Below are 12,945 nucleotides of genomic sequence, written 5' to 3'. Positions count from 1 at the left end.
AGTCACCGCCGCCATCTTTGTCGGAGCCAGGTTGATTTACAGTAGACCCAGAAATAGAGCTTAACCCTCCCTCTGTAGCCCCAGAAATAGACGAACTCTTTCTCCCTCTCCCTCCTGTCTGTTGAGTAAAGGTGTCTAACACTCTGCAGTGCTGACCCAGATCCCTCAGTCCAAGCTGAAAGGTCGTCCTCCCTTGTGTCCGCACACACACACACACACACACACACACACCTCTTACATAATCAGTCTGTCATATACAATGCACTCGCACCTCACAGAGGCATGCAGTGAGTATGCAGACACTTTTATGCATACATCAACCAGCCATAGGTGGTCAGTCTGTATGTTAATGCTGAGTGTTGGCCTGGAATGCTGTGGCCCAGTCACATTACCTGTCCTTTAATTATTTTTTAAATGCACCTTTATTTAACCAGGTAAGCCAGTTGAGAACAAGTTCTCATTTACAACTGCGACCTGGCCAAGATAAAGCAAAGCAGTGCGATAAAAACAACAACAACACAGAGTTACATATGGGGTAAAACAAAACATAAAGTCAAAAAATACAACAGAAAATATATATACAGTGTGTGCAAATGTAGCAAGTTATGGAGGTAAGGCAATAAATAGGCTATAGTGCAAAATAATTACAATTAGTATTAACACTGGAATGATAGATGTGCAAAAGATTATGTGCAAATAGAGATACTGAGGTGCAAATGAGCAAAATAAATAACAATATGGGGATGAGGTAGTTGGGTGGGCTAATTACAGATGGGCTGTGTACAGGTGCAGTGATCGGTAAGGTGCTCTGACAACTGATGCTTAAAGTTAGTGAGGGAGATAAGAGTCTCCAGCTTCAGAGATTTTTGCAATTTGTTCCAGTTATTGGCAGCAGAGAACTGGAAGGAATGGCGGCCAAAGGTGTTGGCTTTGGGGATGACCAGTGAGATATACCGGCTGGAGCGCAGACTACGGGTGGGTGTTGCTATGGTGACAAATGATCTAAGATAAGGCAGGGATTTGCCTAGAAGTGATTTATAGATGACCTGGAGCCAGTGGGTTTGGCGGCGAATATGTAGTGAGGGCCAGCCAACAAGAGCGTACAGGTCACAATGGTGGGTAGTATATGGGGCTTTGGAGACAAAACGGATGGCACTGTGATAGACTACATCCAATTTGCTGAGTAGAGTGTTGGAGGCTATTTTGTAAATGACATCGCCAAAGTCAAGGATCGGTAGGATAGTCAGTTTTACGAGGGCATGTTTGGCAGCATGAGTGAAGGAGGCTTTGTTGCGAAATAGGAAGCCGATTCTAGATCTAACTTTTATAATAATATAAATGCCATTTAGCAGACGCTTTTATCCAAAGCGACTTACAGTCATGTGTGCATACATTTTTACGTATGGGTGGTCCCGGGGATCGAACCCACTACCCTGGCGTTACAAGCGTCATGCTCTACCAGCTACAGAGGACCTTTTGATTGGAGATGCTTAATGTGAGTCTGGAAGGAGAGTTTACAGTCTAACCAGACACCTAGGTATTTGTAGTTGTCCACATACTCTAGGTCAGACCCGTCGAGAGTAGTGATTCTAGTCGGGTGGGCGGGTGCCAGCAGCGTTCGATTGAAGAGCATGCATTTAGTTTTACTAGCGTTTAAGAGCAGTTGGAGGCTACGGAAGGAGTGTTGTATGGCATTGAAGCTCGTTTGGAGGTTTGTTAACACAGTGTCCAATGAAGGGCCAGATGTATACAAAATGGTGTCGTCTGCGTAGAGGTGGATCTGAGAGTCACCAGCAGCAAGAGCGACATCATTGATAGGTAGGGCTTACTCTACACACACAGAGAATATATACAGAGAGAGTAGGGGCCATTGCTATAGCACATTTTCCAATACCCTGTCTGTCTGTCTGTCTGTCTGTCTGACTTCGGCGATGTCATTTACAAAATAGCCTCCAACACTCTACTCAGCAAATTGGATGTAGTCTATCACAGTGCCATCTGTTTTGTCACCAAAGCCCCATATACTACCCACTATTGTGACCTGTACGCTCTCGTTGGCTGGTCCTGACTACATGTTCGTGGTCAAACCCACTGGCTCCAGGCCATCTATAAATCACTGCTAGGCAAATCTCCGCCTTAACTTAGCTCATTGGTCACCATAGCAGCACCCACCCGTAGTCTGCGCTCCAGCAGGTATATCTCACTGGTCATTCCCAAAGCCAACACCTCCTTTGGCCGCCATTCCTTCCAGTTCTCTGCTGCCAATGACTGGAACGAATTGCAAAAATCTCTGAAGCTGGAGACTCTTATCTCCCTCACTAACTTTAAGCATCAGTTGTCAGAGCAGCTTACCGATCACTGTACCTGTACACAGCCCATCTGAAATTAGCCCACCCAACTACCTCATCCCTATATTGTTATTTATTTTGCTCTTTTGCACCCCAGTATCTCTATTTGCACATCATCTCTTGCACATCTATCATTCCAGTGTTAATACTAAATTGTAATTATTTTGCACTATAACCTATTTATTGCCTTACCTCCATAACTTGCTACATTTGCACACACTGTATATATATTTTCTGTTGTATTTTTTTACTTTATGTTTTGTTTTACCCCATATGTAACTCTGTTGTTGTTTTTATAGCACTGCTTTGCTTTATCTTGGCCAGGTCGCAGTTGTAAATGAGAACTTGTTCTCAACTGGCTTACCTGGTTAAATAAAGGTGAAATAAAATAATAAAAAAGTCTCTCTGTCTGTCTCTCTCTCTGTCTCTCTGTCTGTCTGTCTGTCTCTCTGTCTGTCTGTCTGTCTGAATGAATGCGTGCACCGCGCTACTTTTCTGAGGTTCCTTCATGTGATCTAACGTTTCCTTCTTTTCTCTGTTCCAGTCATTCCAAGGCAGCCAGGGGAGAGCCTACCTCTTTAACTCTGTGTAAGTATTAAACGCCCCTCTTTAACTCTGTGTAAGTATTAAACGCCCCTCTTTAACTCTGTGTAAGTATTAAACGCCCCTCTTTAACTCTGTGTAAGTATTAAAAGCCTACCTCTTTAACTCTGTGTAAGTATTAAACGCCCCTCTTTAACTCTGTGTAAGTATTAAAAGCCTACCTCTTTAACTCTGTGTAAGTATTAAACGCCCCTCTTTAACTCTGTGTAAGTATTAAACGCCCCTCTTTAACTCTGTGTAAGTATTAAACGCCCCTCTTTAACTCTGTGTAAGTATTAAACGCCCCTCTTTAACTCTGTGTAAGTATTAAACGCCCCTCTTTAACTCTGTGTAAGTATTAAAAGCCTCTCTTTAACTCTGTGTAAATATTAAAACCACTTGTCTATATTGGGCCAAGCTGCAACAATTTCTGATATCAAAACTACAGTGCCTTGCAAAAGTATTCATCCCCCTTGGCGTTTTTCCTATTTTGTTGCATTACAACCTGTAATTTAAATGGATTTTTATTTGGATTTCATGTAATGGACATACACAAAATAGTCAAAATTGGTGAAGTGAAATGAAAAAATAAATAACAGAAAAGTGGTGTGTGCATATGTATTCACCCCCCTTTGCTATGAAGCCCCGAAATAAGATCTGGTGCAACCAATTACCTTCAGAAGTCACATAATTAGTTAAATAAAGTCCACCTGTGTGCAATCTATGTGTCACATGATCTGTCACATGATCTCAGTATATATACACCTGTTCTGAAAGGCCCCAGAGTCTGCAACACCACTAAGCAAGGGGCACCATGAAGACCAAGGAGCTCTCCAAACAGGTCAGGGACAAAGTTGTGGAGAAGTACAGATCAGGGTTGGGTTATAAAAAATATCAGAAACTTTGAACATCCCACGGAGCACCATTAAATCCATTATTAAAAAATGGAAAGAATATGGCACCACAACAAACCTGCCAAGAGAGGGCCGCCCACCAAAACTCACGGACCAGGCAAGGAGGGCATTAATCAGAGAGGCAACAAAGAGACCAAAGATAACCCTGAAGGAGCTGCAAAGCTCCACAGCGGAGATTTGAGTATCTGTCCATAGGACCACGTTAAGCCGTACACTCCACAGAGCTGGGCTTTACGGAAGAGTGGCCAGAAAAAAGCCAACACGTTTGGTGTTCGCCAAAAGGCATGTGGGAGACTCCCCAAAAATATGGAAGAAGGTACTCTGGTCAGATGAGACTAAAATTTAGCTTTTTGGCCATCAAGGAAAACGCTATGTCTGGTGCAAACCCAACACCTCTCATCACCCCCGAGAACACCATCCCCACAGTGAAGCGTGGTGGTGGCAGCATCATGCTGTGGGGGTGTTTTTCATCGGCAGGGACTGGGAGACTGGTCAGAATTGAAGGAATGATGGATGGCGCTAAATACAGGGAAATTCTTGAGGGAAACCTGTTTCAGTCTTCCAGAGATTTGAGGCTGGGATGGAGGTTCACCTTCCAGCAGGACAATGACCCTAAGCATACTGCTAAAGCAACACTTGACTGGTTTAAAGGGGAAACATTTAAATGTCTTGGAATGGCCTAGACAAAGCCCAGACCTCAATCCAATTGAGAATCTGTGGTATGACTTAAAGATTGCTGTACACCAGCGGAACCCATCCAACTTGAATGAGCTGGAGCAGTTTTGCCTTGAAGAATGGGCAAAAATCCCAGTGGCTAGATGTGCCAAGCTTATAGAGACATACCCCAAGAGACTTGCAGCTGTAATTGCTGCAAAAGGTGGCTCTACAAAGGGGGGTGAATAGTTATGCACGCTCAAGGTTTCTGTTTTTGTCTTATTTCTTGTTTGTTTCAAACAAAAAAATATTTAGCATCTTCAAAGTGGTAGGCATGTTGTGTAAATCAAATGATACAAACCCTCCAAAAATCCTTTTTAATTTCAGGTTGTAAGGCAACAAAATAGGAAAAATGCCAAGGCGGGTGAATACTTCCGCAAGCCACTGTATCTCTAACATCCTTAACCAAACACCCAACCTTATGCCTAAACCTAACCTTAAATAGAGCTAATTTCTCTCTCTCTCTCCCTCCCTCAGTGTGAACGTGGGCTGTGGGCCAGCTGAGGAGCGGGTTCTCCTAACAGGTTTACATGCCGTCGCTGACATCTACTGTGAAAACTGTAAAACCACTCTGGGCTGGAAATACGTATGTCACCTACCTACCTACTGCACCTACCGCTCAAACAAAATGGCACTTACCTACCTAATACACCCACCGCTCAAACAAAATGGCACCTACCTACCTAATACACCCACCGCTCAAACAAAATGGCACCTACCTACCTAATACACCTATCGCTCAAACAAAATGGCACCTACCTACCTAATACACCCACCACTCAAACAAAATGGCACCTACCTACCGCTCAAACAAAATGGCACCTACCTACCTAATACACCTACCGCTCAAACAAAATGGCACCTACCTACCTAATACACCCACCGCTCAAACAAAATGGCACCTACCTACCTAATACACCCACCGCTCAAACAAAATGGCACCTACCTACCTAATACACCTACTGCTCAAACAAAATGGCACCTACCTACCTACTACACCTACCGCTCAAACAAAATGGCACCTACCTACCTACTACACCTACCGCTCAAACAAAATGGCACCTACCTACCTACTACACCTACCGCTCAAACAAAATGGCACCTACCTACCTACTACACCTACCGCTCAAACAAAATGGCACCTACCTACCTACTGCACTTACCGCTCAAACAAAATGGCACCTACCTACCTACTACACTTACCGCTCAAACAAAATGGCATCTACCTACCTACTACACCTACCGCTCAAACAAAATGGCACCTACCTACCTACCTACTGCACTTACCGCTCAAACAAAATGGCACCTACCTACCTACTACACCTACCGCTCAAACAAAATGGCACCTACCTACCTACTACACCTACCGCTCAAACAAAATGGCACCTACCTACCTACCTACTACACCTACCGCTCAAACAAAATGGCACCTACCTACCTACTACACCTACCGCTCAAACAAAATGGCACCTACCTACCTACTACACCTACCGCTCAAACAAAATGGCACCTACCTACCTACCTACTACACCTACCGCTCAAACAAAATGGCACCCTACCTACCTACTACACCTACCCCTCAAACAAAATGGCACCTACCTACCTACTACACCTACCGCTCAAACAAAATGGCACCTACCTACCTACTACACCTACCGCTCAAACAAAATGGCACCTACCTACCTAATACACCTACCGCTCAAACAAAATGGCACCTACCTACCTACTGCACTTACCGCTCAAACAAAATGGCACCTACCTACCTACTACACCTACCGCTCAAACAAAATGGCACCTACCTACCTACCTACTGCACTTACCGCTCAAACAAAATGGCACCTACCTACCTACTACACCTACCGCTCAAACTAAATGGCACCTACCTATCTAATACACCTACCGCTCAAACAAAATGGCACCTACCTACCTAATACACCTACCGCTCAAACAAAATGGCACCTACCTACCTACCTACTACAAGGCAGGCTCACACTTAACCTTTAATGGCAGTTAAAAATAAGTCACAGCTTAAATCAACCCAACCCACAAGTCTACAGCAATCAACATACAGCACTAGACGTTGTCTCACTGTTGTCACATTCTTAACGCCCGGCACCACACCCTAATATGGATTTGTTTTTCTCTTAATCATATCACAATCAACTTTTTACCAGTTGAATGTAAACACAAATAATACTTTTTTTGTATTACAATATTTCTGAAATATTTTATTAAAACATGAAAATGAGGCGATATCTCATTAAATGAATGCATATTTGCATACGACGCAATTCATTTTTCTGGACACTGAATGAAGTCAGCCTGAATAAATAAAATAAAATATTCATTTTGTTAGACACTTTTCATCTTTCTATCTGTAAAATACTAAAGATGTATGTAAAAATGCATTTTTCCAAATAAAATGTTATCTAGAATAACAAATTTACAACAAATCAACAATCCCCTCTTGGCAAGTCTGGAGAATATACACTGAACAAAAATATAAACGCAACATGCAACAATTTCAAAGATTTTACTGAGTTACAGTTCATTTAAGGAAATCAGTCAATTGAAATAAATTCATTAGGCCCTAATCTATGGATTTCACATGACTGGGAATACAGATATGCATCTGTTGGTCACAGATACAATGCATACGGAAAGTACCTTATTTACATAAGTATTCAGACACTTTGCAATGAGACTCGAAATTGAGCTCAGGTGCATCCTGTTTCCATTGATCATCCTTGAGATGTTTCTACAACTTGATTGGAGTCCACCTGTGGTAAATTCAATTGATTGGACATGATTTGGAAAGGCACACACCAGTCTTTATAAGGTCCCACAGTTGACAGTGCATGTCAGAGCAAAAACATTTTTACATTTTACATTTTAGTCATTTAGTGAGTGCATACATTTTCATACTGGCCCCCCGTGGGAAATGAACCCACAACCCTGGCGTTGCAAGCGCCATGCTCTACCAACTGAGCTACAGGGGACAAAAAAACAACAAGCCATGAGGTCGAAGGAATTGTCCGTAGAGCTCAGAGAAAGGATTGTGTCGAGGCACAGATCTGGGGAAGGATACCAAAACATTTCTGCAGCATTGAAGGTCCTCAAGAACAAAGTGGCCTCCATCATTCTTAAATGGAAGAAGTTTGGAACCACCAAGACTCTTCCTAGAGCTGGCCGCTCTGCCAAACTGAGCAATCGGGGGGAGAAGGGCCTTGGTCAGGGAGGTGACCAAGAACCTGATGGTCACTCTGACAGAGCTCCAGAGTTCCTCTGTGGAGATGGGAGAACCTTCCAGAAGGACAACCATCTCTGCAGCACTCCACCAATCAGACCTTTAGGGTAGAGTGGCCAGATGGAAGCCACTTCTCAGTAAAAGGCACGACAGCCCGCTTGGAGTTTTCCAAAAAGCACCTAAAGGACTCTGACCATGAGAAACAAGATTCTCCGGTCTAATGAAACCAAGATTGAACTCTTTGGCCTGAATGCCAAGCGTCACATCTGGAGGAAACCTGGCACCATCACTACGGTGAAGCATGGTGGTGGCAGCATCATGCTCTGGGGATGTTTTTCAGCGGCAGGGACTAGGAGACTAGTCAGGATCGAGGGAAAGATGAACGGAGCAAAGTACAGAGAGATCCTTGATGAAAACCTGCTCCAGCGCACTCAGGACCTCAGACTGGGGCGAAGGTTCACCTTCCAACAGGACAATGGCCCTAAGCACACAGCCAAGACAATGCAGGAGTGGCTTCGGGACAAGTCTGAATGTCCTTAAGTGGCCCAGCCAGAGCCCGGACTTTAACCCGATCACGCAGTTTTGTGTTCGTTGTCCATAGCTTATGCCTGCCCATACCATAACCCCACAGGCCACCATGGGGCACTCTGTTCACAATGTTGACATCAGCAAACTGCTCGCCCACACGACGCCATGTCTGCTATCTGCCCGGTACAGTTGAAACCAGAATTAATCTGAGAAGAGCACGATTCTCCAGTGCGCCAGCGGCCATCGAAGGTGAGCATTTGCCCACTGATGTCGGTTACGACACCAAACTGCAGTCAGATCAAGCAGATGTGTTTCCTTGAGACGGTTTCTGAGAGTTTGTGCAGAAATTCTTCGGTTGTGAAAACCCACAGTTTCATCAGCTGTCCGGGTGGCTGGTCCCAGGTGAAGAAGCCAGATATGGAGGTCCCGGGTTACATGTGGTCTGCGGTTGTGAGGCCGGTTGGACGTACTGCCAAATTCTCTAAAATGACGTTGGAAGCGACTTGAATGAACATTCAATTCTCTTGCAACAGCTCTGGTAGACATTCCTGCAGTCGGCATGCCAATTACAGGCTCCCTCAAAACTTGAGACATCTGTGGCATTGTGTTGTGTGACAAAAACTTCACATTTTAGAATGGCCTTTTATTGTCCCCAGCACAAGGTGCACCTGTGTAATAATCATGCGGTTTAATCAGCTTCTTGATATGCCACACCTGTCAGGTGGATGGATTATCTTGGCAAAGGAGAAATGCTCACTAACAGGGATGTAAACACATTTGTGCACAAAATTTGAGCGAAATTCGCTTTTTGTGCGAATGGAAAATTTCGGGGATCTTTTATTTCAGCTCATGAAACATGGGCCCAACACTTTACATGTTGCGTTTATATTTTGTGTTCAGTATATCTAAGGATAAAACTACATTTGGTAAATGAACTTCTGAAGCTGAGGAAAATGAATTGGCGTGTGGAGAGAGTCTGACTTTCGGCCGTTAAAGACGAGACTGAATTAAGATTCCAAAAGCCAATTTAGACCCAATCACCATTCCAATGTAGTCCAGTTTGTAACATTCTCTATGAAATGGGCTTTGAACTGATGTGTACTTTAATGTTACTGAGCTTTGAAATGATTGATGTATGTCCATTTTAAAGTGGTTAAAATTCATATAAATGTTGATGACCGTCGTGATAAACTAAAGAAAATATACATTTTCATTAAGTTTGACTTTTGTATGTCAACTTTTTGAAAATACTAATTAAAATGGACCAAAATACCAACAAATCAAAACATTTATGCAAAAATGTCATTTCAGCTTGTGGTGCCTGGCCTTAAGGTCACAGGAAATCTTCAGTTGAAATTGTTGATTGTTTAGTTGAAAGCATCAGCAGAACGGTATGACCTGGTTAGCAATAATACATTCTAAAGCCCTGCATGGTGACGTCAGACTAATGTTTTGTTGTGTTGTTGTTGTTGTTGTTGTTGACTAACAGCATGTTGTGTTGCAGGAGCATGCGTTTGAGAGCAGCCAGAAGTACAAGGAGGGGAAGTTCATCATCGAGCTGGCTCACATGATCAAGGACAACGGCTGGGAGTGACATCCGGCCCTTTAATGACCTCTGACCTATCAGAGCTCTGGATCTATCAGACTTCACAGAGCGACAACCAATCACCGTCAACCACCCACCGTGCCGCCCCCTCCTAACACACACACACACAGTCCCTGCTGGTTGTGAAACTGAACATGATGCTGTTGAACTGGAGAGAGGAGTTGGACTTTTTCTTTTTTCTTCTTTTTTTTTTAGTCATTTAGCGACTTAGTTAGTGAGTGCATACATTTTTTTCACACTGGCCCCCCGTGGGAATCGAACCCACAACCCTGGCGTTGCAAGCGCCATGCTCTACCAACTGAGCTACACGGGGCCCTTCAGTGAAGACCATCTGATCTCACCAGCCAATGACGGACAGCTGGACTTGAATTGACTCCTCCCTCCTCAACCAGGCCCCACCCACCTCACTGGCGTTGGCGCTTAGTTACACGGCTGCCATGGCGATGTGAGAGAGAGGGGATAACATTCTACTAACCTCTTCCTCCTCTTGACCCGGGGAACAGGAGGAAGAGGAAGTGGAGGAGTTGAGTTGTTGGGGTGTTGCGGGTGGGGGGACAGTGGGGGTTCGGGGTCGCACAGTGGGTGGGTCATTTTGTTCCCTCCTTGTGTTTTAATCTTTGATTCGTGATGTTTTATTTGTCGATATCTTTTTCAGTCTTTGTTGTTTAATGATGACTTCAGTGTGGGACGTCCCGGTAACACCACAAACGCACCCCGAGCAGAGCAGCAGGGATAGACGATATTATATATATATAGATAGATGTGATTTATCCAACAGCATTGTGGCTGGCTCCATATAGCAGCAGTATTATATCTGTAGTGTTTTATCCAACAGCATTGTGGCTGGCTCCATATAGCAGCAGTACTATCAGAGAAGGTTTGACAGAGGGAGGAGATAGAGGAGGGAGAACTATGGCTGCCTCCCAATTGGTACTCTATGCCCGGGTGCACGACCATATTGGACCCTGGTCTAAAGTAGTGCACTGTGGTGGGAATAGGGTGCCGTTTGGAACGCAGATTAGAACAGGCTGGACAGGAGAGGAAGGTCCGGTTCACATCAACCACAGAACACACCCACGCATCATCTTGTGTTACAACCTGAACTAAACCATATTACACGTATAGATTCTATTTATAGATATGTGATATACATTTGTATGGACATTTATTATCATGCCTGCATATATATATATATATATAGGTAACCACCAAAATAAAGGAAACACCAACATAAAGTGTCTTAACAGGGCGTTGGGCCACCACGAGCCAGAACAGCTTCAATGCACCTCGGCATAGATTCTAGAAGCGTCTGGAACTCTATTGGATGGATGCGACACCGTTCTTCCACCAGAAATTCCATCATTTGCCGTTTTGTTGATGGTGGGGGGGGAAATTGCAGTCTCAGGTGCTGCTATTCAATTGGGTTGCGATCTGGTGACTGAGACGGCCATGGCATGTGGTTTAAATTGTTTTCATGCTCATCAAACCATTCAGTGACCGCTCGTGCCCTGTGGATGGGGGCATTGTCATCCTATGGGGGGCATAGCCATGGTAGCCAAAATAATGGCCTGCCCTGCATTTTTATACATGACCCTGATCATGATGGGATGTTAATTGCTTAATTGAAACACCTGTGTGGAAGCACCTGCTTTCTATCCTTCATTTACTCCAGTGTTTCCAATATTCTGGCAGTTACCTGTACATATACTGTATAATGTATTTTATGTATATAAGCAGCATGTCTACTAGTGTGTTGCCCACCTTTACACAGTGGCAGTGCAGTTACTTTGTTTGCATTTTGCAGAGGCCTTTGGTTCATAGGTTTAGAGGCAAAAGTCTGTCTGTCTATCTGTCTGCCTCTTTTAAGGCCTTTCCGCCTATGATTGAAAGATTGTATGAGATGCTGAATGATATTGAGGGTTGCTGGCTAGATCTTCTCCCTACAGTTATTAGATCAATGAAATATCGCTGCTTTACTTGTTCCTACGCTTGCCCAATCGGTGATCCTACCTAAATCAAGGGTCTCCATCCGATTCACTTTAAATCTAAAGATCCTTGTCACTTTGAACATCATTGGCATGAACAATGTTCATTTTCCACAGAAAACTAAATAAACATGTTCATTGCAATTCTTTGCTGCTATTAGAGAAATGCAATCCTTCAACCTTTCCCTTCGTTCTGGAGATCTTTTTTTTGCACTTTATGCCTGGCGCTGTCTGAGACAATCTGAACGGTTGCTACGGTAGTTTATCTCTCAAATGTTCTCCTCCTCCTCGTTAGTTTGCCTCTAAAGCTGAATGAATCTTGTGCCTCTTCAAAAAAAGATCCTCCTTCTCTTTTCGCCTGACTTCTCCTGTGTTGTGCCGTGCATAACTCTAAACTATGAGTCCCCCAAACGCTATAATCTTGACGTGTGTCGTAGCAGGTTGGGGGGTATTTTAGAATCAGCTGTGATTGCTCACATCGTTATTAACGTGTAAGACAAAAGACAATGCAAACCTGACAGAGTTGGATAGTTAGAATATATAAAAACCAGTACAGTACAGACCTGTTACTGTTTATTTCTCCCTCTCTAACAGCGATCTGGGGGCTTGACGGCCAGCTGGTCTTTTTCTCCCAGCGATCTGGGGGCTTGACGGCCAGCTGGTCTTTTTCTCCCAGCGATCTGGGGGCTTGACGGCCAGCTGGTCTTTTTCTCCCAGCGATCTGGGGGCTTGACGGCCAGCTGGTCTTTTTCTCCCAGCGATCTGGGTGCTTGACGGCCAGCTGGTCTTTTTCTCCCAGCGATCTGGGGGCTTGACGGCCAGCTGGTCTTTTTCTCCCAGCGATCTGGGGGCTTGACGGCCAGCTGGTCTTTTTCTCCCAGCGATCTGGGGGCTTGACGGCCAGCTGGTCTTTTTCTCCCAGTAATATGGGGGCTTGACGGCCAGCTGGTCTTTTTCTCCCAGCGATCTGGGGGCTTGACGGCCAGCTGGTCTTTTTCTCCCAGCGATATGGGGGCTTGAC

The 12,945-nt window shown here is 44.3% G+C and overlaps 1 protein-coding gene across 3 annotated transcripts in view; it reads left to right on the top strand.

Annotated features, from left to right (window-relative positions):
• ypel1 (yippee-like 1) overlaps positions 1-10,183 on the top strand; it is a 28,701-nt gene extending 18,518 nt beyond the window's left edge. For all 3 annotated transcript variants that reach the window (XM_041835952.2, XM_041835950.2, XM_041835951.2), the window contains exons 3-5: positions 2,893-2,936; positions 5,036-5,144; positions 9,838-10,183. In XM_041835952.2, coding sequence (XP_041691886.1) covers positions 2,893-2,936; positions 5,036-5,144; positions 9,838-9,927 — 243 coding nt within the window. In that variant the 3' untranslated portion in view covers positions 9,928-10,183. The remainder of the gene's footprint in view (positions 1-2,892; positions 2,937-5,035; positions 5,145-9,837) is intronic.
• Positions 10,184-12,945: the final 2,762 nt, after the last annotated feature.

The sequence above is a fragment of the Coregonus clupeaformis genome, unplaced genomic scaffold (genome assembly GCF_020615455.1).
Source record: "Coregonus clupeaformis isolate EN_2021a unplaced genomic scaffold, ASM2061545v1 scaf0002, whole genome shotgun sequence".
NCBI classification, from domain to species: Eukaryota; Metazoa; Chordata; class Actinopteri; order Salmoniformes; family Salmonidae; genus Coregonus; species Coregonus clupeaformis.
This window is presented reverse-complemented; position numbering and strand designations above follow the sequence as displayed.